General features: G+C 35.1%; 1 protein-coding gene across 1 annotated transcript in view; it reads right to left on the reverse strand.

Annotated features, from left to right (window-relative positions):
- LOC128857943 (alanine--glyoxylate aminotransferase 2-like) overlaps positions 1 to 11,379 on the reverse strand; it is a 29,682-nt gene extending 18,303 nt beyond the window's left edge. The window contains exons 1-2 of the mRNA XM_054093800.1: positions 10,921 to 11,379; positions 3,167 to 3,285 (exon numbers count right to left, since the gene is read on the reverse strand). Of these exons, the coding sequence (XP_053949775.1) occupies positions 3,167 to 3,285; positions 10,921 to 11,009 (208 nt within the window). The 5' untranslated portion in view covers positions 11,010 to 11,379. The remainder of the gene's footprint in view (positions 1 to 3,166; positions 3,286 to 10,920) is intronic.
- Between the last annotated feature and the right edge of the window lie 11,094 nt (positions 11,380 to 22,473).

Consider the following 22,473-nt stretch of genomic DNA (forward strand, 5'->3'; position numbering starts at 1 on the left):
TGATGATGAAGATGTTTGCATGCTTGTTACTATGTTTTCTTTGAACTATCTGTACCGCACAAGTGTTCAAATAAAAATTATTTACATCCAAACATTTAATTATTAGTCTTCCGTTTAAAGAAGCAAAGCAAGCACCTCTACTGAATCGAATGAGGAGCGCCCAAATTTCTTGGTGGCTTGCCAGGTGCCAAGTGTTTAAGAGATATGTATACACAAAATGCATACATATATATATATACATAGCTACATATGCACATGCACATAATTATATACATACAAACATATGTATGTATGTATGCACATATTTAGATTTCGTGCCAAGAAGACCTTGACCAAAGTGACTTTGGGCAATGATATGCAGTGCTCCGAGCAAGATCTACAACTAAGCACCTACATATGTATGTATGTATGTATGTATGCACTCGTGTGTACTAATATCATACATACATATTGTATATGTATACTATAATAAGGCATCTGAATTAAATGTTTGCTTGCAAGTCGGCGCATTTTTCGCAAGCCGTACTTCCCCCACTAATGTGTAGTTTGTTATAAAATATAAACACACATATGTACATACATACTTGTATGTACGTGCATATGTTACATCTTGCAGAATCGTTTACTCAGAATTTCGGTACTCAGATTCCAAAGCTTATTTGGTTATATCGACTCCTTTACACTAGATTTACGAACTGAGCCAATTTGACTCATTTAAAATTCTACTGCTATAATAAAACTGAAATATTATTTGGTTTTTATTTACGTAATGAAATAGAGGAGAGTTGACTCATAAACTAATTTAACAATTTATTGCTTTAAGCAAATAAAATTTATGGCTAAAGTTGAGAAAGTTCTTATCAGAATTTTAAAGAAAGCTGACGCTTGAACATTCATGATCAATCTTGTCAATTTTTTTAATTTAAGTGGTGTCAATAGGTGTCTTATTTTCACAACTCTTTCATCATTCCGTCATTAATATATTTTTATTAGATCAATTTATTGTAACAAAAATTTGGTCCACCAAGGTAATGTCAATATTTAGGCATAAAAGATACTTATAAGAAGTCTCGGGTCCAATTGCCTATGCTTGATTCGGTAAGATTATTGACGAAGGCATGATGGCATACTTATATAAAATCATGCACCAAACTGAACTTGAAGCTCTTGAAAAAGGAATGGACAATACTTGGATTCTCTACAGGTTCCGGCCCCCGAAGTGTAACCAACTTCAGACCGCTCGCGCAGCTGATGCGCGGGCACGTTTCCACAGGACTCGGCATGTCTCACAAAGTTCGAGGAAACCAAGAATGGCAAAAAAACAACGTTCCGAACTTCATAACGTCCACATAATGACTCTCAAATTCACCAGACGCGAATCCGATAGATTATTCTCTTCGGGCCATTTGGGAGAGCGAGGTCCGAACTAAAAGTTTCACCAGTCTCGAGGCGCTGAAAAAAGCCATTGTCTGCGAGTGGGCCAAAATACCTGCAAGTCCCATTCGGTCAGCTTACGCTTTGTTTCTGGACCGTCTCAAGGCCATAGTCAAGGCAAAATATGGCCATATCGAGCAAAAGTACATCAATTCTTAATTTTGTATTATTTTCACATATTTTTTACTTTGAATTGAATAAAAGTAATTTTACAAACTAAATGTATGGCTCTAATCGCTCCTCAGAGTATGAGCGGGGAGGAGACTATGCTAGCTTCGTTCATCGTCCGGGTTATTTAATCATGATGTCGCAGTGAATGGGTATACGATTTCGTATACAAATTCGTTGCCGCAACGGACCTATTGTGACGGGACTATTACAACCGGCTAAGGACTGTCACTTCAGCAGCACTCCCCGTTCATGCTGCTACAGCAACAACAACAACAAGTATATCGTCAAAACTTTTTTTATAAAATTACGATTATACATATGTACATATGTAGTAAATTGTAAACTGTAACCTGATTTTTTTTACTTACAATGAGCCCCATTAAAGGGGGCACCCGGTTTAGATCGATCAAAAAATCGATTTTTTTTATTGCATAAATCGTTAGCATAACTACTCAAGAATATGGTAAAAATTTTCAAGCGAAATTCGCATTATTCCCGATTCTATGAGCACTTAAGTCTGCCCGTCTGCTCCGCACCGTAGAGCACGTTTGTTAGAACGACGTTTTTCTCGAAACTACTTTTCTTCAACTGGTGGGAATTCTAGCTTAAAAAGTTATCGACCAATCGTTCTAAAATTTTGCGGGATTTTTTCTCTATTCAATTCTAATCTATATGAACCCAATTCTGGGATTATATTATTACTTAAAATATGGCTTTTTAAGCAAAATAGATGAAGAAATATGGTATAAAAAAACTACTCTGTGTTCAAGCGCCTCAAAAGTTTGCAATTTTCAATATTTTTTTACCACAATTAGGTTCATATTCTTAGGAAATATATTGTTAATAAAAAAATTGCTGTTGATTTTAGAGAAAAATTGCAACTTCAGGAATTCCCACCAGCAAGGCACTCGGATGGTGATCGTCCACGGACAGCACGCTCTAACGCCACTATCTCCCGCGGAAATAGCTTAAAAAAAATTTAAAAGTGTACCTAAGAATACAAATAAAATATCCTCTAAACTTAAACAATTTCTGATTATTCCCTTTTTGGTCAAAAAATTCTCGAACACCACCAAAATGTTGGCCTCCTAAACCGGTTTCCCCCCCCCCCCTTAAGGTGCTAAAACTCATTTCATTTAAGGAGGTTTATTTTTTGTTTTGTTTTGGAACTCGTATAAAGTAAATCATAAGCTTAAATTAAAGTACAGATTGAGGCCTCTGAGACCTCAGGTTTCTGAGAAAAGTGGGATTAAAACACGAAATAGTACGCCTTTGTGGATTTTACCGTTTATTTTCTTAAAACCTTGACGCTGCTTGATCCCAGAATCGTGTTCAGTGTAGGAAAATACATTAAAAACATACGTCAATTTATGGGCCTTCTTCATTTTCCAGCAATTCAAATAACTACTACCTTTGCGCAAAAAAATCCAGATCCAAAAATATTCAATTTTATTGACGAAGAAATATTTTCTTAAATTTAGGTTAATTATTGACCTCCCCAATATCCGCATCAATTTCTAAATTGTTAGTTATAAAATATCTTTTTTTCTCACAAACTTACCATGCGCCACATTATTGATGCAGTCCAAGTAACGATTGCCCAACTCATCGTACATATACTGACCCTGTCCACGTACAATTTTTAAGGGATCAGAACGATAGAATAACTGGCAAGCTTGGCTGTAGTTTTTTTGGTTTTTTTGTTTGGTTTTTTTGTAGTACAGTTATTAGAATTTTTCAAGTACGACGAATCCATTCGTTTGATAACACATAGAAGAGCAAGAGAAAACAAAAACATATTTTGTTGTTGGGTTGCACAAGAAAATATTTAAGTTAGGCTTAGAAACATAAAGTTAATTATAACTAAAAGGAAAACAAAAACACTTTAAATTAAGCAAAAAACTATTCAATAAAAATCGCTTAAAATTAGTTGTGTGTTTCTGTGCGTGTGTGGCATGAAATGAAGGCTCGGCGCGCTCACGTGTCGCGTAAACTTGAAGCAGGCGCTTGAAATTGCCTCACTCTAAAGCTCGGTGCTGGGTGTGAAGCATTTTTAGCGGCGCAATTTCAAGTTTTTTTCGTTTTTGCACGCGATCATGATTTTCAGCAGTGATGGTAAATGTAGGGAAAATTCCCTACATGTAGGGATTTTTGTCGAAAAATGTGGGTGTAGGGAAAAGAAGGACAGATTTTTTTAAATTCTGTAAATGTAGGGAATTTTCAAGAAGGACAGAAAAAATTTTAAAATAGCGGGGTAAAATTAAAAAAGGTCGTTTAAAATAAAAATCCGCAGTAAGATTTCATGCCAGAACTCTTTTCCTTATGGCTGCATACTTTTAAAAGCGTTAATACGGCAGCATTGCCTTTTTTTCTTCATTAACGCTAGCACGATTTTTTCTTTGCGCGAAAATTGTTAGTTGTCCTACGTTTTCTGGTGCTTTTCACTTTTGAAGTAAGTTTGCAATTATTTTAAATTTAGCTTTTTTTATATTTAAAATGCATATATTTTACAGAAATGAGCTCTTCGACTGACTCTTCGGAGGAACACCAGGAAAAACAATGCAAGTATCGGAAACAAAAGTTCAATAATAAGAGGCTTGACGACGAAATTTTAGTGGCTAGTTTGAAGCTGTGGCTAACGATCCATTCAAATGCAAATGCACTGCGTGCGACAAAGTTTTGAGCTGTGGCAAGTCTGATTTACAGAAGCACGCCGAAACAAAAATGCACCAAAAAATACTAAGGCAATTAAAAAGACATCTAAAATAAACAGCTTTTTTTTAGAAAAAGCGAGTAAGCCAAATGGCTCCAGAAATTTCGATATAAGACTTAGCATGTTCTTCGCTGAGCATGATGTTGCGCTGCAAGTGGTGGACCATTTAATCCCACTCTTAAAAGAAATCGTGCCCGATTCTGAAATAATAAATAAATTTGAGCTTGGAAGAAATAAGTGCACCAGCATAATAAAAAATGAATTGGCAAAAGAAGAAAAAGACAATTTAGTTAAAAAATTAAAAGTAAACAAATTTTCCATAATGATCGAAGAGAGCACAGACATCGCACTCAATAAGCATATGTGTCTCATGGTGAGATTTTTCGACGAGGAAAGCGAGCGGCTTGCGGTTAAGCTGATGGATCTAATTCCAATAAGAACTGATTGCACTGGAGGACTGCTCTGTACGGAATTTTTAAAAAATCTTAAGCAAACAATTCAATTTTGACGTTGCAATTGCCTCATTATAGTGTAAACACAGGAGAAAAAAATGTAGGGAATTTCGTAGGGAAAATTTGTTGTAAGCATAGGGAAAAGTAGGGAATATTTTTGGGCTGTGTAGGGATTTTTCAAAAAACCATTTACCATCACTGATTTTCAGCGCTGATGACGGTCACACAACGGCGAGTGAATGCCCGACACTTGCGGCTGATAAGCTAAACAACCTATTTGCACTGCTTTGAGTTGTTAATTGTTGGCGAACTTTTTTTTTTCACTTATTCTTTCACTAGTTGTTTTTGTTAGTTATGTATGTATGTATTTGTTTATGATGTATTAGTAAGAAAATATTTTCATTTTTATTAGCTTGAGAAAAAAGGTGCTAACAGGCAATTCACTGGACTTGTTATCAGCCTGCCTTGTTCCACAATTAGTCGACTCACTCGAAATTATAGAAATAGAAATTTGTACAACAACAAAAGATTATTATAGTCATTATAAAAAATTTGTGTGATCGTCAAACCTTAGTCCAGTCCAAACCACTTCTAGCTTTTATTTCATAAAAAATATAAAGACCTCCAATGGATTCATGAGCATAAAAGCAATTGAAGGGTGAACAAGAAACTGTATAACGTTTTGATGATGCAGGGTGAGGTTACTAATATTATATCTATTTACACACATAAATGTATGAGGGCTGAGTATCTACTAGCCTAGGCAGATGGCGGCGTTAATCAGGATTACCGGCGCAGTTAATTCTGATTCAAATTGTAGCGTGACAGACGGTTGTTAGGCGGATTAGTGAACAGCTGATTTGCTTATTGGATGGTTTTGTCAGTAAAAGATGGATAACAGGCAACAAATGCGGATATTAGCTGCCCTCATACTAAAAACACAATGTTATTATTTATTACAAAAAATCTTAAATTGCAATTTCTCAAGCTGTGTAATTTCGAATGTGTTGGCGGAAACTAGCACCGCATCTAGTCTTCCTTTTTCTTCTCTTAAGAGTGCCATTTTTTTCATTCACAATATATGTATGTTAACTGTCATTTTTCGACAATGTTGCCATCGAAAATTCCCCTAATCCGCTTAAATTATGGAAATTAAGTCCAGTTGTCAATGCGTAAAAGTTGCACTTAATTCCTGAGATAAATCCGTATTAAGTCATTAATCAGGATTAAGACCACCGTCTGTCTAGGCTATTAAGCAGTCATATTGAAGGTTTTTGACACAAGATCACTGATATCTGATGAAATTTGCATATTCATGGTCCTTGTTTTGTAGGAAATTTTGACTTTTAGCAATTTTGCCAAATTTTTAAACTCGTTATGTTTGCACGAGTTGCACCTGTGTTCCAAAAAATAGTACCGCAACTTTTTTAACTTTTTCAAATTTCTAGCTATATATTTTTTTTAAATATAGTTTCCTCTACCACAAAACAAGTTTAGCCTTGAGGCCGCTTTTTGCAAAATTCACAAAAAAAATTAAAAGTATAATATTAAAAAAATTTTAAAACTAACATTTCCAACATAGCAATCAGCTGCTCTGATCAAACATATGGCCATCACTGTAACTATTATAGGTGCCGGACCATAACACCGTAACAATAACCGTAGCTGTATGTATCTATTGAATTTTGATTTTCCCCCTGTAACCGTATGAAGCTGTGAAACACTTTACCTTTGTTTTGATATTTGCGATAAAAATTTAAATATCAGAAATGAACGACGAAAAATTCATTGACTTCTTGGAAAATTGCCCGTGCTTTTATGACAAAATGCAAATGGTGTCATTAATTCTACTTCAATATCAGCTGCTTATGGTTACGACATGACTAATCGACAAATGCTGTAATGTTGCGGCTATGGCGTTATGGCTACGGTACTACTAATTGCAACTTACTTCTAAACTATACAGCTGCAGTATGCAGACAGACAAAGCCGAATAAAGATTTCCATAACTAAAAATCATTTTTATATAAAACAAAAATTTTTTGTAATAAATTAATAAAAAAAATTTTATTAAAAAAAATAATTTCAAAATTTGTTATTAAAAAAAATTTATTAAAAACAAAAGTATTAAAAAAATTTTATTTAAAAAAAAGGTATTCAAAAATTAAATTGGATGATTAATTTGGCGCCACCTAGTACAATCCCTAACTGCTGCAAATTGGGAATCCGTATTTTTTTCTACGTAATTTAGGCACGAAAAATGGATAGCTTAAGTCGGATTTGCATTATCTAGCATAGCCTAGACATCAGGCGAGATTATTTGAGAAATGACTTCCATTTAACTTAACTAAATCTGTTAATAGTAACGCCAGTGAGAGCGATTCACATAAAGCGGCAGAGAAAAAATTTGCTTACGATTAAAATGTTTGACATTCAAAATTAATTTCATGCGATATCCTGGTGCATTAGAGGGCTAAAAGTGATGGGCAGCAAATTTTAAAAACTGATTTTCGCTACAAGAGCCACTACAAATGGACTAAATATTTCTGTGTAACTTAAAATTTTTTTGTTAATAAATTAATTTTCTAATTTTTTTTTTCTTTGAGTGCAACCTTGTAATTGAAATTTTTTTATCGAAATGTTATTGATTTCTTTATTTGCAGATATAGTGCATATGCAGATATGAACAAAGTGTAGCTAAGAATCGTAATAAACTAAGCAACACGACTAAGTAGTGGAGTGTTCACTGGAGCAGCATCAGTGTGAGAGCTCAGTGAATTTTCCTGTAGGTACAAGTAAAATATTAACTTAAATTTTCAAATGCATATCTACTTATATATGTATGTATATGTACATACAACATTTATGTAGGCCTACAATGAAAATAATCTCTATATACTCGTATGTACACATCTACTCAACTATTTTGGTAAGCACAAGTGAGAAGTGAAAAGGGGTGCGCAGGCGCACAAAGGATGCTAAAAGTTTTCCATAAAAAATCCGTTTTCCTTACTTATACACATACTATGTGTGTATATACTTTGGTTTTTGCTTTTCACTCACACATAATTCGCCAGCGTACATCGCACAGCATTTGCCAAGAAGGACTGTACGGCACTGTACGTTTGGCGCCATATACGAGTACATGACCTTGGCAACGAAATCCTCAATGCGACGACCTTGCCCACGAATCTCAGGCAGCGGGCACACGAACCAGCGCACGATAAGAGTGTGAAGCGTATGTATGTGTGTGCATTTGAAAGTACTTAAGTCGCAAATTTGTGTTTGCTTTGGTTTGCATGAACTTTTGCGCTTAAGCGTGGCCAACAAACCACATATGCATGTGCACTTGTGTGAATGCACATACATATGTATGTACCTATATATACATATGTATATATTTTTTGTTTGTTTTTTAAATCATTGCGTTAACTTTATTTGCTCATTTAGATAATCGTTGTAAAGATTTAATGATTGAAAATTAATTTCGTGATTAAATGTGTATTTTTGGAGCAAAATTAGGATTGATATGAAGAGCGTTATTCTGAAAATGCATATTTGAGTGTTTCAGTGTACGAGTTAAAATAATAACTGAAATGCATTAAACAACAAGGTATTTTTTTCATAGCCAAGTAAAAAAATAAAAAATATATAATATTTTAACACACATACGCACACATTTTTTGTGTATGGACAGATAATTATCGTTTGTGAAAAATAATCTTGTGAAATGCTAACGAAAAGCAGAAATGTGAATAGATTAAGAGGAATATAAATGCATTTGAACTTTATTTGACGCTAGAATGATTTATTTATTTGTGATACGCCTAATCGCTTGAAAAATAAAAAAAATAATTTCAAAGAAAAAATGAAATACTTATGGAATTACTTACATTTATTATATTATTGATTTTATTAATAAATATTTTGACCAATTTTAGAAGATGAAAAATTTAATAGAAATTAATATTAATTTTGATTTTTAATTTTGTGTTTTACAGAGTGGGCCATATTGCGTTTGCTTTTGAACCACCTATTTTTTTGAGAATGGTAACACAAATGACATGTCAAATGTGTTCATAATTTCCTTAAAGGTTTGACATTTACGAAATGGGACGCTATACGCTTGAACAAAATTGGAAAATATTGAAAACCTATTTCCAAGGTAGTGAGACTTCTTCTTCTTTTCTGATTTTCACATCGGTGGCTACGTCAATAAGAAAATTGTCGGATTTGGGGCTCAGAAAATCCACACGTTACTGTAGAGAAGCAAAAGCATCCACAACGAGTCACTGTTTGGTGCGGTTTTTGGTCTGGCGGCATCATCGGGCCATTTTTTTTCGAAAATGAGCGAGGAGCCGCGGTTACAGTAAATGGCGTGCGTTACCGTTACATTATTTCCAAAAATTGAAGAGGATGACATGGACGACATTTAGTTTCAACAGGACGGTGCAACTTGTCACACTGCAAAAGTTACACTCGAACTTTTGGCTACCGTTTTTGAAAACCGAATAATCAGCCGAAAATCCGATATCAATTGGCCGCCTCGGAGCTATGATTTAAGCCCGTAGGACTATTTTTTGTGGGGAGCCGTTAAGGACAAATGCTATGCGAACCATCCAGACACGATTGATGCTTTGAAACACGAAATCGAAGTTGCCATTCATGAAATTGGAGCCCAAACAATCGAAAATGTGCTCAAAATTGGGTTGATCGAATGGCCTACTGTAAAGCCAGTCGTGGCAGTCATTTGAACGATATTATTTTTCATTCATAAATGACAGTGTTCAAAAAGCAAATTTTACATGGCCCACCCTATAGTATTAAAAATTTTACAAATAATTTTCGATAAAGGTTTTGGAAAATTTTAGCACTAAAACTTAAATAAAAGTTATTTTAGTTTGTTTGCTTTGAAAAATGGATTTTTTATTAAATAAAAACTAATAAAAATAAATAATGCAAAAAATAAAAACGCTTTTGAGCAATTTTAGAATCGAAAAATTTAATAAAAACGAACGCTAGTAAAAGTTTTCAGTAATAATAATTTTGCATAAAACAAAAATAAAATACTTTTTTTACCTTTGACATTAAAATATTGAGCCAATTGATTTTTTACTAAATAATTTGAGCAATTTTGGAAGCAAAAAATTTAATGAAAACGCGTTAGCTTCACTAAAAATTTTGAGTTTTTATTTAAAATAATTTTAAATGAAAGAAAAATTTAATCATTTTGTTTTTTGTTCTTACGCAAAAATTTGAGTGTTTAATAACAAATTCAAAAAAAATTTAGCTCGCAAGTTTAATAAAACTTCTTTTAGACTGTTTGCTTTAGAAAATTGTGCCGTTTTGAAAAAAAAAAATCAAGAAAATTAATTCTAAATTTCCAAATCAAAATACTGAATACTTGGATTTTAAGGAATCGATTTGAAGAACTTCAAAAGAGGAAGAAGAAAAATTTTCTTGAGCTATTTACTTTAAAAGATCGACTTTAAAGTAAATAATTTATACAAACTTAGGCGAAATAACAAACTGTGAGATTTTACTAAATATTTAAAATAATTTAAGGTCAAATTTTTAATTTAAATTATTTGTTAATTGTATACCTGAAAATATTGCTAATGATTAAAAAACTAAATTATATTATTTAAAAAAAAAAGAAAATTGTTAATAAAAAAAGAATTTTCGCCATAAATGGACTTAATTTTTTACGAAAATTAAACTAAGAACTGCAAAGAATTGCGGTAAACAAAATCTTGTCAATTTAATTTAATATCTGGGTACTGCTAAAAATAAAAAAAACACCATATTATCCAATTTAACAAAAAAAAAATTATTAAAAAAAAAAATTTATTAAAAAAAATTTTATTAAAAAAATGTTAAATTAATAAATTTTATTTGTGGTAAATTGCTTTCTATACTAACGGTTTATATACGAGTATGTAGTGTTGTTGTAGTCTTATTATTTTCGAAATATCCAGCCGATCTATATATGTATAGTATTTTTCTCTAATTAAAAGTACTTAGCAAAACGGTCGAAATAAATACATACATACATACGTATTGCACTTAAATAAAAATTCTAGTAATATTCTAAAAGTTACTTAACCATCTAATTAACAAAAAAAAAACAAATCACACTGCTATCCTTACCCAATATGTTTGTTTCGCAATTTGATGGTGTCCGACTTGGGCAGCTTCTCGTTCATCGTCGACTCCAGTTGTTCACGTGTAAAAGGCATTTTTAACGAACTTTGTTTTTTCTTTTTTTGTTTAATTTAACAAACTTTTACGAAGCACGAAAAACACTAAAAATAGTCTTAAATGACTTTATATTACTTTCATAAATTTCACAAATTAGTGCTGCAGTCGTTTTCACCGCCTGTGAGCAACTGATTTAAGACAATTGTCGATGTTCTGTCCTTGCCGTTCGGATTCGCGTAAGTTTCAGCTTTTGCGCTGTTGCCGATGATAATGAACGTATAGACGTAGTAGATATACGCTGGCTGCTCTTTGCTGAACGTTTTAGAATATTGCTTGTTCTTCTTTGGTGACTCTTGCCGGTAACGCTCCGCTGCTTGAGCTTGCCTGTTGCCAGTGAATGACGAATGCGTTGTGTGCGAGCAGTGTTTTTATATGTGCCGCTATTTAGCACCAGATGGGCAGGCAGGCCCGGCTAGCGAGCAAGAGCGCACTTAACAAGTAGGCAGGCAAGCAGACAGGCCCGGTTAGCGCGGTTTATTGCGACCTATACAAATATGTAGTATGTATGTGTGTGTATTAGTATGTGTAATAGGCAAATACGAGCGCTCACTTTAGCTTTGATTATCCGGCAAGATATTCTGGCTGTTGGATTTGTTGAATTGGTGGCAGCTGATTACAGTGCCACATTTGTTGTTTTGCGCTGGTGGCGTTAAGTCTATCTATCATCTGCATTCTGATTTACGCGCCAGCGCTGACATGCCGTGGATCACCCCACCACCACCACCCTCCTACAAACACACACACAGTAATGTGGTTGGCTTCTTATTTGGATTTTATTATCAGTACTCAACGCTACGCTACGCTTTAATATGACACCCCATGCAGCTTTGGGCCTATTGCCACGCGGATTTATATGTGTATCAAGTTTATTATTGTAATTTATGTATGTATGTATATATGTAATGTGCACTAAATATTGCTTTAGCTAATAAGTGATAAACAAATGAGACTGCACAAATAGACCAATAAACTGATAAATGGAGTGACCGACTAACAATTGTGCAGTCGAACGGAGGGGCAGACAGTCAAAGTGACAGATGTAACAGATGAGCCAACGAACCCACGATGGAGAGAACAAACCAACATGTGGACTAAACATCTCAACGGCGACGCGGCGTTAAGCTAAACATCACTTCACCATTCCCATAATAAAGCAATACAGGGTCATCTTTTATGGTTGAATATTATGATTATATGAATTATTATATGATTATTATTAAATTAAGCTCATAAAATGTTTTTAATTATGATAACTGCTATGTGGAAGCTTTAGGTTATCAACAAAGCAGCGCTGCCGCGTTGACATCGATTTCCATTTCATTGCAGCCCGTCCTCGTTTGTGTTGTACCCAAGCACATGCCCATGTTGATTAATATGTGCAAAAAAAAACAAAAAATAATAATTGTATGTGCGTTTGTTTGTAATGCTATGTTCCCACAGCACTTAATTCGCTAAGTACTAGGTTGTTCAATTAAGTTGTGCGGTTCGATAAGAGAGGGCGTTGCTACCAACCTAAATTTATTTTGGCTATGTTGGTACACTCCATGATGGAAAGAATAATGAGATGGCGCCTATCTTAGTACCGTTACTTTGCTCTCAGCCAATTTTACAATAACTGACGTCGTATTATCACCAGTATGGCCAGGTTACCATTTCCAACACTTGATTTAGCATTTTTTTTTTTTTGTTATTTAGTCTCGGAGTTTTTGTTCTTTCTTCATGACATTTTTCTAGCCTGTTCTAATTAAAATGTAATGTTTACAATTTTGTAAAATATACATTTTTAAAAATTAGTTCAATAATTCACTCAGTTTTATTTAGCTTTACTTTTTTAACATCTGGTCGCATTACTCGCGATTGCGGTTGTTGTTGGTGTTCTTCTCCTTCAAATCTCTCTCTCGCTACTGCAGTGTTGCCTAACCTTGGATATAAAAACGACCTAAAATGCCCATTTAAACCAAATAAAATACCAAATTTTTATTGAATTCCTGAAAGAACATTGTATGCGTGACAAATTATCTTTAAAATGTGAGTTTTTTTTAAATAAATGTGTTATACTTATTTACAATTTAATTTATGAGTTTTTTGTTAAGCGAGCGATTTTTTGCTATATTTGAGGTTATATAACAAGATACGGTACTCTTTTTGTAAAAACGTCGTTATGATCTACTTAGTATTTTCTGGTATTTTTTTGTTTATTTTTACTATTAATACACCTCTTGATACCCTATGCCCCACTAAGGGTTTAGGACCGGAAGAAACGATTACACCTCTATGGTTTTAATACGCGTTCAGTAAATTCAAACGCTTTTTAAAATGTGTAAAAAGGTCTTCAATGTTAAGAAGAGTTGAGAGAAGAACACAAAAGCTTAAAAGGAACAAAAAAATTAAATTTTCACTTTGAAAATGTCAAATTTTATAAGAATCACCAAATTTTCATTAGCATGAAAATCTTCTCAGAGTGAACTTTTTTAACCTTTAATAATACTGTTTTTTTGTAACTTACAGTTGCTGTTGCTTTACCAGGTATATACCTATGAAGTGAGACTTTCAGCTATTAGCCAATAGATGTCGCTAGGAGTATTTTTAAACCTTCCCAAAGGTCTTGTTTTTCGTCTGTCATCTGTCAACAATATTCAGTTCATTGCTTGTTACGTTTCATACAACAATGCATTTTCGTCGCTCTTAAAAATGTCGAATTTCGTGCCTTCAAACTACGATTTGCGGACATCGAGAAACCACTTGTGAAATGCTGCTCTCCCGGTTCAAAAGGAAGTCTTTTTTGCATCGAATCGTTACGGGTGATGAAAAATGGGTGTATTTCTCCAATCCCAAGCATAAACGATCGTATGGTCCGCCCGGCCACAAGCCAAAAACAACGGCCAAACCAAATCGCTTCGGCCGCAAGGCAATGCTGTGTGTTTTCTGGGATCAGCGTGGTATGATTTGGTACGAGCTATTAAAACCAGGTGAAACAGTTGACGGTGCACGCTACGACAATTGGTCGATTTGAACAGCGCTATACACCGAAAACGCCCAGAATATGCCGATCGGCGTCACAAAGTAATTTTTCTTGATGACAATGCACCGCCACATCGAACAAGAGCGACCCGGGAATTGGTGGAGACGTACGATTGGGAACCGCTAGTGCATGCGGCTTACTCACCAGACTTGGCGCGCTCCGATTATCATTATCGAGCAGCGCTTCAATTCTCACGAAGAAGCCAAAAACTGGCTCGATGATTGGTTTGCCGCCAAAGACGGCCAATTTTTTTGGCGCGGCATCCACAAATTGCCTGAGAGATGGGAAAAATGTGTCGCTATGGCTATTATTTTGAAGATTAAATTTATGACCATTTTTTGTTAATAAATAAAAAAAAAAGTCTCACTTCATAAGTATACACCTGGTAAATAAAAAAAGAAACAAACACCAAACTTAAAAATTTTCGCATGAGCAAATGGTTGGCAACCCTGCACAGCTCAGCTAATGCGACGTCACGCACGCTCTGATGGGCCTAATCTTGTTTCTCTCATTCTTGGGTACACTCTTCATATGAACGTCCGTGAAGTTTCATTTCCATCTGTCAAATACATTATTTGCTTACAAGCCATTTAGTATCGACGTGTCATAGAATTTTCTACAATGGAAAAAATCAAGTTTCGTGCTGGGACTGAATTTTTATTTTTGGAACGTTTAAAAGCAAAGAAAGTTTATGAACGAATATTGAAAGTGAGTAAGGACTTTTCGCCATAAATTATTGTATATATATATACAATATATAATTGGCTCGTACATCCTTTTTGGGTGTTTGGCCGAGCTCCTCCTCCTATTTGTGGTGTCCGTCTTGACGTTGTTTTACAAAATTTAGGGGCCTACAGCTTTATGCCGCCCTTGAACGCCAGATGAATTTTTTATGAGTCGCTTTTTCATAGCACAAATACACGCGGAGGTTTGCCATTGCTTGTCAATGGACGGCCGATTTTAGAAAAAGCTTTATCTGGCATTTTGATGTTTCATGCCCTCGAACCCGAGGCAAGCGAGTGGTTGTTGTTGAAGTGGTTGCGTATTTCCACTGAAATAATCCTAATTAGTCACCAGCACCGTTTTACCACCACTGTCCTGGTGTGATGATTTTTTTTTTTTTTGTTCTAAGTCAGATCCATTTAGTGAGGTCCAAGTATAGCAGCAAATTCTTTATCTCGATGTATACCGAAGGGGCGGAGTCGTGCCCTAGCTAGCCCTGGACATTCACATAAGTAGTGGAAAAGACTTTCCTTCGCCCCTTCCGCTTGACAGCTTCTGCAGATAAGATTACTTTCCAATGGCCTGTAAGGGTTGCAGTGATGCGTGAGATGTTTGGCCGAGAACATCCTAAAAGATCATTCGCCCTTTGAATTTTGTACGACGGTCATGTGTTTTTTGTTGCAACACATGTAGTTAATTGCTTACATCTTCTTTCGGCTAAAGCATGATAGTGTGAAGTAATGGATGCTTTTAATGTGTTGAGTGGGGTGGCGACTGCCACTGCTTCTGCTAATTCTAGTGTCGAACCTTTTCTTGCTAGCTCATCCGCTATCTTATTACCCCGAATGTTCCTATGACCGGGAACCCATATCAGAGTCCTTTCAAGTCAATGACTAAGCAATTCCAGCTCCTCTCTACACTGTAAGACCAGTTTGGATGAAAAAGAGTTGGAATCTACGGCCTTTAAAGCTGCTTGACTGTTTGAGAAGATAGCTACTCTTGCACCAACTTTCTTATAGAGCTTTAGTGATTTGCATCCTTCTTCTAACCTTACCTAACGGTAGCTACCTTACACAATATACTCATTAATTTCCTTAATTTTAAGAGAAAAAATTAAAAGTTTTTTTTTTGTTTTTGAAGTTGTTTATTTTTTGCTTTATTTTCATGATGTTTAGTGTTTTCGTTTCCTTTTAAAATTGTGGTTAATTTTTGGTTTATGTTTGTTTGTATGCGCTTGCTTTTTGGGGATCTTTTGCTTTTCAGTTTTCAATTTATTATTTCCATATTCAAATACATTTTATATAACTGTATGTAATACATATGTACATACATTTTTGTGTATAAGTAAATGTACTTAGTTAAGCATGTATTGGTTATTTGGTTATTTATTTATGTAATGTACTCGCCTATGAGCATATGTAGGTATGCATGTAAGTGGTTAATATGAAAGAACAATTACCAAATCGGTCAGTTTTTATTACAAATCAAAATATGTATGTAGGTATGTACTACCTTTTCTGTTTGTAAGCAATTTGGTATATTGTTTTTGTTGGTAATTTTATTGTAGTTTAAAAATTTTATTTTGCGTGAAATAATAATAAAATTCGAATAATATTCTTTTGTTTTGTTGGTTAAAATTGATTACTTTATTTGCATGTACTTATAGTTGTTGGTTGATTGCAGTTTTTGTAATAATTTAAAATGGTTACAGTGGTTATTGTTTAGATAATTTGTTGTTGTAGTTTTCTGCCATATTATTTTATATTTTTTATTTTTAGTCTGATTTTTTGGTTTTTATTTTCTGTTGGTATTAAGGTATTCAATTGATTATTGTGTGTTTTAATTGTTGTCAGCTAAATATGTATGTATGTATGCATGTACGAGTATAAACACATTTTTCGTACAGTTGTTTGGTACAGATTCATTCGTTATGGTGTTTTTGTTGTATACATACGAAAGTAAGCCGGTTCGGGAGACGATTGAATAAGCTGAGAGAAGAATTAGTTTACATTGCGGTGCAGAGTAACTGCATATGCGAGAAATTTTGTGTATGGTATATTTAGTTATACGCTTTTTTGTTGTAATTTTTTCACGGTAGCAAAGTAAAAGAGTGCAGTACTGCAGAATGCGCATATGTATGTACTATGTGTGTATGTTTACATGTAAGTAAGGTTCTGCTGTTGTTTTTTTTTTTTTGCTTTCGTTGGCTTTGAAATTTAACTGGACTATGTTTTGATTTTGGAGTTAATGGGGAGTGGGGAGAGTGGGAGGCGGTACAGGCATTGATTTCAATTTTTATTAATTCTCATTTTTATTAATTTATTATAATTTGTTTTTTTTTTCTTTTTTATGTTTTTGTCAGAACTACTATTTGCATTCAATGTACAGCTTAAAAATTGTCTTAAATCCATTTGCTTTTGTTTTACAGTTATTTTAGTTAAATTTTTCGTTTTTTGCGCATTTAGTTGGTAGTTTAGCGCCTATGCGTTTTTGTTTTCATTCTCCTTTTTTAACAAGTTATTTTTTGTTGTTCAAGAACACTTTTTGTCATTACATACATCTAATAATTATGTGTGTATGTATGTATGTATATAGATATATGTATGTATGTATGCATGCTTGCATGAGAGTTTAGCTACAACTACTTGTCTTTTAAAACGCATACATTTTATATAAATTATTTTGTGTATGTGTGTGTGTATCTCATTTACTATTCATATTTGCATGTGTGTATATGTGTATGTATGTATATAGTATAGGTGTGTTTGCTTTTTTCTTAATTTAAGTATAACTATAGCATATGTTTTTGTATATATATTGCATATATGCTAGAATGTATGCACGTATGTATGTATGTAGGTATATAACGCCCATTGAAATATTTGTTGTATGCATGTATGTATATATTTATGTATATGCATATGCATATAGGATGTTTTTTTTTCTTAGTTTTTCGTGATTATTTTTACAAATCGAGCTGTTCATTAACTTCATTAAAATCTTAATTACGTTTGTATGCATGTACGTCCCAACATATCCACTGCTTGCATTATTTTCACTAAAATTTGCTCCCAATTTACTTATAGTTTTGTAGATTTAAAACTGCATGCGGCTCGAGTCGTGCTTTTCAATGAAAAGTATTCGAAACACATACATATGTGTGTGTATGTATGTATGTATTTTGCAATATTAAAAAGTTTGTCTTCAAAACTCGTAAATTTTATAATATTTAATTTTATTTAAAATTCTTTTTATTAATTTTTTTACATTTTGTATGCATTTATGTATGTACATATGTATGTATTTAAAAACATGTATGATCAAAAAAGTACTGTCGCATAAATCGAAAGCAAAAACTGTCTTCAATGCATAGTCACTTAAGTAACAAAAAATTAAAATATCATAAATTGTTTGATTTATTTCCTTTTAGAACCTTTCGAAATACAGCAGCTAATTTATGTATGTATGCATAATATATATGCACGTATGTATATGTGATATATTCCTGTACTTAATATTTATTTAATTCATATACCATAAGTATGTAAGTATATAGTATAAGTATACATGTATGTACATGTGTATATTTTATAGTGCAGTGAGCTATTTATTTTCGCGAGAGTGTAAAGTTTCTTAGTGCTTTCCGACACAGATTCCATATCGAAGGCGAAACTGAAATGTTGCGCTTTTAAAATTGTATAATTAATTATTTACTCATATTTTCTTTCTTATTGTATGGCTTATGTGTAAGTGCATACACACATACATATGCATATACGCGCACGGCTTTTTTGCATAATTGTTGATAGCTCTTTACTTTCTTGAATTACGTTTATTCATTATTCAATTATTATTCCATTTAATTTTGGTCAACAAAAATTTGCTTCGATATTGCGTCAGACATTTTTTTTTTTGTTATTAACGGAGGTGAAGCAGAATAATTTCTTTTCAAAACAATCGCTTATTTAATGATCCAGAGAGATTGAACAATAGAGACATAAACATAAATAAGCGCTTGCATAAATTAAAATGATATTTTGCACGCATTCTCATGGATTTGAACACTTGCAAGGAAAATTTCAGGGAGCATTAATGAACTGCAATCAAGGTCTACGACCCTGCGGAGCTTTGATTTGATTCCATCAACGTTCCCATAGCTTCCGTAATAAAAATTAGTACACTGATAAGTACTAAACCAAACAGGAACTGTAATACGTCTGGGCGCTGATGCCCATGCTGCATTGATAAGAAAGAGAAAGGACGCATATCGAAGGGTATCAGACGATTCAGCACATATTGAAACCGGTAGCTGGAAAATTACCTGTTGATATTCACACAAGAGAGCTTCGCCGCCTCTATAGCGAGCAAGGAGCAAAACCAACGGCAACAGAAAAAGCCAACGATAGAAGGCGATGAATGTACGAGTGGCACAGAAGATGGGAAGTGCCACCTAAAGGACGATGTACGTACAAGCTAATATCACATCTCGAAGAGTGGGTGTAGAGAAAGCATGGTGATACTGATTATTACCTTACGCAGGTACTTGTTGTTGTTGTTGTTGTAGCAACATAAAAATTCCCCATGCATGTACCGGGAATGCTGCTGAAGTGGCAGTACTTGACCGGATATACATCCGGGTCGTTCCGGTAACATAGAACCGACTGTCGTACGAACGCAGGTACTCATCGGTCACGGCTGCTTTATGGAATTTCTCCACGGCTTTCAACTGGCGGATAGCCCATTATGCTCAAGAAGCGAGAGAACGTGCAATACTTCAAGTAGTTTTGGAACACTCACTTAGTCCTATCAACTTCATCCGGGACCTGAGCTCATCCAATGCTATGTGGGAAGCGGTTCAAACGTTTGCTGCAAAAATAATGCGACAACTTCAATTCAAGCCCAGCAGCAACAGCTACAGTTGCAAGTATGGCATGGGGATTGGCTGTTTCTGGACAGGACAACGACAAACGCAGACTTTTGTGTCAATCACTCACAATAAAATCAGACAAAAGACAAGACGATATTTCGTAAATACTGCACTTGTGAATACAGTGGGAGTGGTGTATACTATCTCTAGCGCAAAAATCTCCATACGTCCAAAAAGGCAGGACCTGTGCGCAGGTACCTGGTGGATACTTGAAGGAATGTGTTAGTGGAAGCATGCCGCACATACCAATGGTGCGACGGTGCCTTTGATGTTGTTTCTGACAGTTGGATTTTAACCTCCTACCAAAAAATAAAATCTACATACGTTTCTGGTTTAGGACCTAATTCGTAGGTGCGTGCAATTTGTATCCCAACGGGAGATACGGTGAATTTTATGAATTTTTTGCAAGAAAATTGCTCACAGTAAACTTTTTCACTTATGTAGATATTCAGTATCTGCACACTGTAACACTCTCGAGTGTGGACCGTCGACGATGGCTGCTATAATTAAATGTACAGTCTGTCTAATAGAAGCGTGGCCGCCATAACTTTGAAACCATTTGACCAATTCGATTCTAACAAACTGCATTATATGGGCTTATAATATTTATTATATGCAATATATTCAGTAGAATGTATAGTCCCCACCATTAGCTATAATGTTTTCACATTTTGGAGTCATAATTTGTGCTTCAGCTCAAGTTTCGGAGGTAATCGACTTCAAATCAACCGAATGTGACTTTATAACTTTTTGACCGTCCATATTTTGTTTTTCCTTAGAGTTTTTGCTTAACTCCAAACATTTTCAATAGGGTTGGCATCAAACGACTGTGGAGGTCAATCCAACATTTCAATCCTATTTTGCTGTTCCCATTATACACACCTTCGGCTTTGCTGCTTGTGATCGTTGTCTTCTTGTAATATTAAAGGTTGGCTAGTTCTTCCAAAAATCTTCGCAGCTGACGGTAATACTGCTTTTTGGTAAATGTAAATCATCAAAACTGCATTCAAATGGGCGCTAAACACCCAAATAAATGGCCAAATCTTTTTTCGAAGAAGCAGACCAAACGTAAACCTTAACTGGATGCTTAACAGTTCGTTGACGTTGTCGATTATCAGCAGTACACCAGACGCAGCAAGCAGAAAAACGTCATCACTAGCTTCTCAGAACGGAAATGCCAAACCATGCTGCTCAGTTCCTTTCGAGCCACCCATACTTCCAGAGATACCTATACAACATGAGCAAGGGAAGCGTTCCCACGTGCATATACTGTGAAGACCCGAGCAATGACGCTGAGCACAAGTAGAATTGGTCCTTAATGGATGCCGGTTTGGGCCCTCCCGAAGTAATGCAGAAAGTAGTCCCGAAGGAGAAAAGAGGGATTGTTTTAGTGACCACACCACTCGACGCAGTAGACGACGGTCGCTGTAAGTGCAAAGGCATTTTGAACCCTACCACTCCCACCAAAAAAAAAGTCGTTGCTTATTAATTTTGCTAGGAATTGCAGTCGATTTGTTGCCGCCGCTCCATGAGCCTGTCAGACGCCGCGACCTGGCTAGTGGAGCGCAAAATATAAATGTGCATATACCAATTTGACGCTTCGTAATGCTTTCTACTCAGCTACCTCTCGTAACAGTGTTCCAAAATTACAATCGTCTATCTACAAATGCACCATATTCGCCAAAGAAAATAACTTATCACTAAAAAGTCCTCTCTTACGTAAACCTCGTAACCCCCGTGGCTGGTTTCAAAATCGACATATATAGATCAGTTACCGCTCCTGCCCAAATCCAGCACTCCCAACGCAGTCTACAACACTATATAGAAACCATGGCTCGATTCAAGCAAGATAACTAACGGTTTATTTTCACTGACGGCTTCAAAGCGTCACTACGTGCACACTACTTTCGCTTTCGTAAGCGAGAAAAATGGACCAATTTCATACGGGCTACTTTTCCCCTTCTGCTCTATCTTTACAGCGGAAGCTACTACAATATTGCACGATGTCCAACACGCTACTAAAAATACAGGAAAATACATAATTTGTACCGACAGCCAATCCTGGTTGCACGCCATCAATCATTGCAATAACACCAATAACATCATCAGCTGCATTAGAGACAATCCCAACTCCTACCCAAATAAGATAAAGATAATGTGGGGGTACCAAGCCACACCGGCATCGACGGCAATACCTACGCAGACCAAATTGGGCAAAGACAACACTTTCAACCCGACAGTCACATCCAGCCTCGTCATCAAGAGCGACATATATATGGTATATCGCTTCGTTATAGCAGGGCTAGTCCCCTGCGACATTTTGGCGAAAGAAATGCAGAGAGTGTATATAAGCCTATCTGAACACGACGGTAGAGCAAGTCGTAAAACTATTGCAGAAGAAGAAAGGCGTCGTTCGATCGCCCACTTGCAAGATCGATGGAACAGTTCACCGAAAGGTAGATGGACGCATGAGCTAATACCCATTCTTATGACATGGTTAGAAAGGAACCATGGGGAAACAAACTTCCACCTAACCCAATTTCTTTCAGGGCACGGAGTATTTAGAAAATACCTCCATAGATTCGGCCATGACAGTTCCCCAAACTTCCCAATCTGCACGGATAAGGAAGAAAACGCTAACCATGTCTTGTTCCAATGTCCGTGCTATGCTCCCGAAACTTGTTGTATATTAAAAGGAGAAAAAATTATAGATTTTATGCTAAAATCGAGCGATAACTGGAAGCGAATTTGCGCGCATGCAAAATATATC

The sequence above is a fragment of the Anastrepha ludens genome, chromosome 3 (assembly GCF_028408465.1).
Source record: "Anastrepha ludens isolate Willacy chromosome 3, idAnaLude1.1, whole genome shotgun sequence".
Lineage (NCBI taxonomy): Eukaryota > Metazoa > Arthropoda > Insecta > Diptera > Tephritidae > Anastrepha > Anastrepha ludens.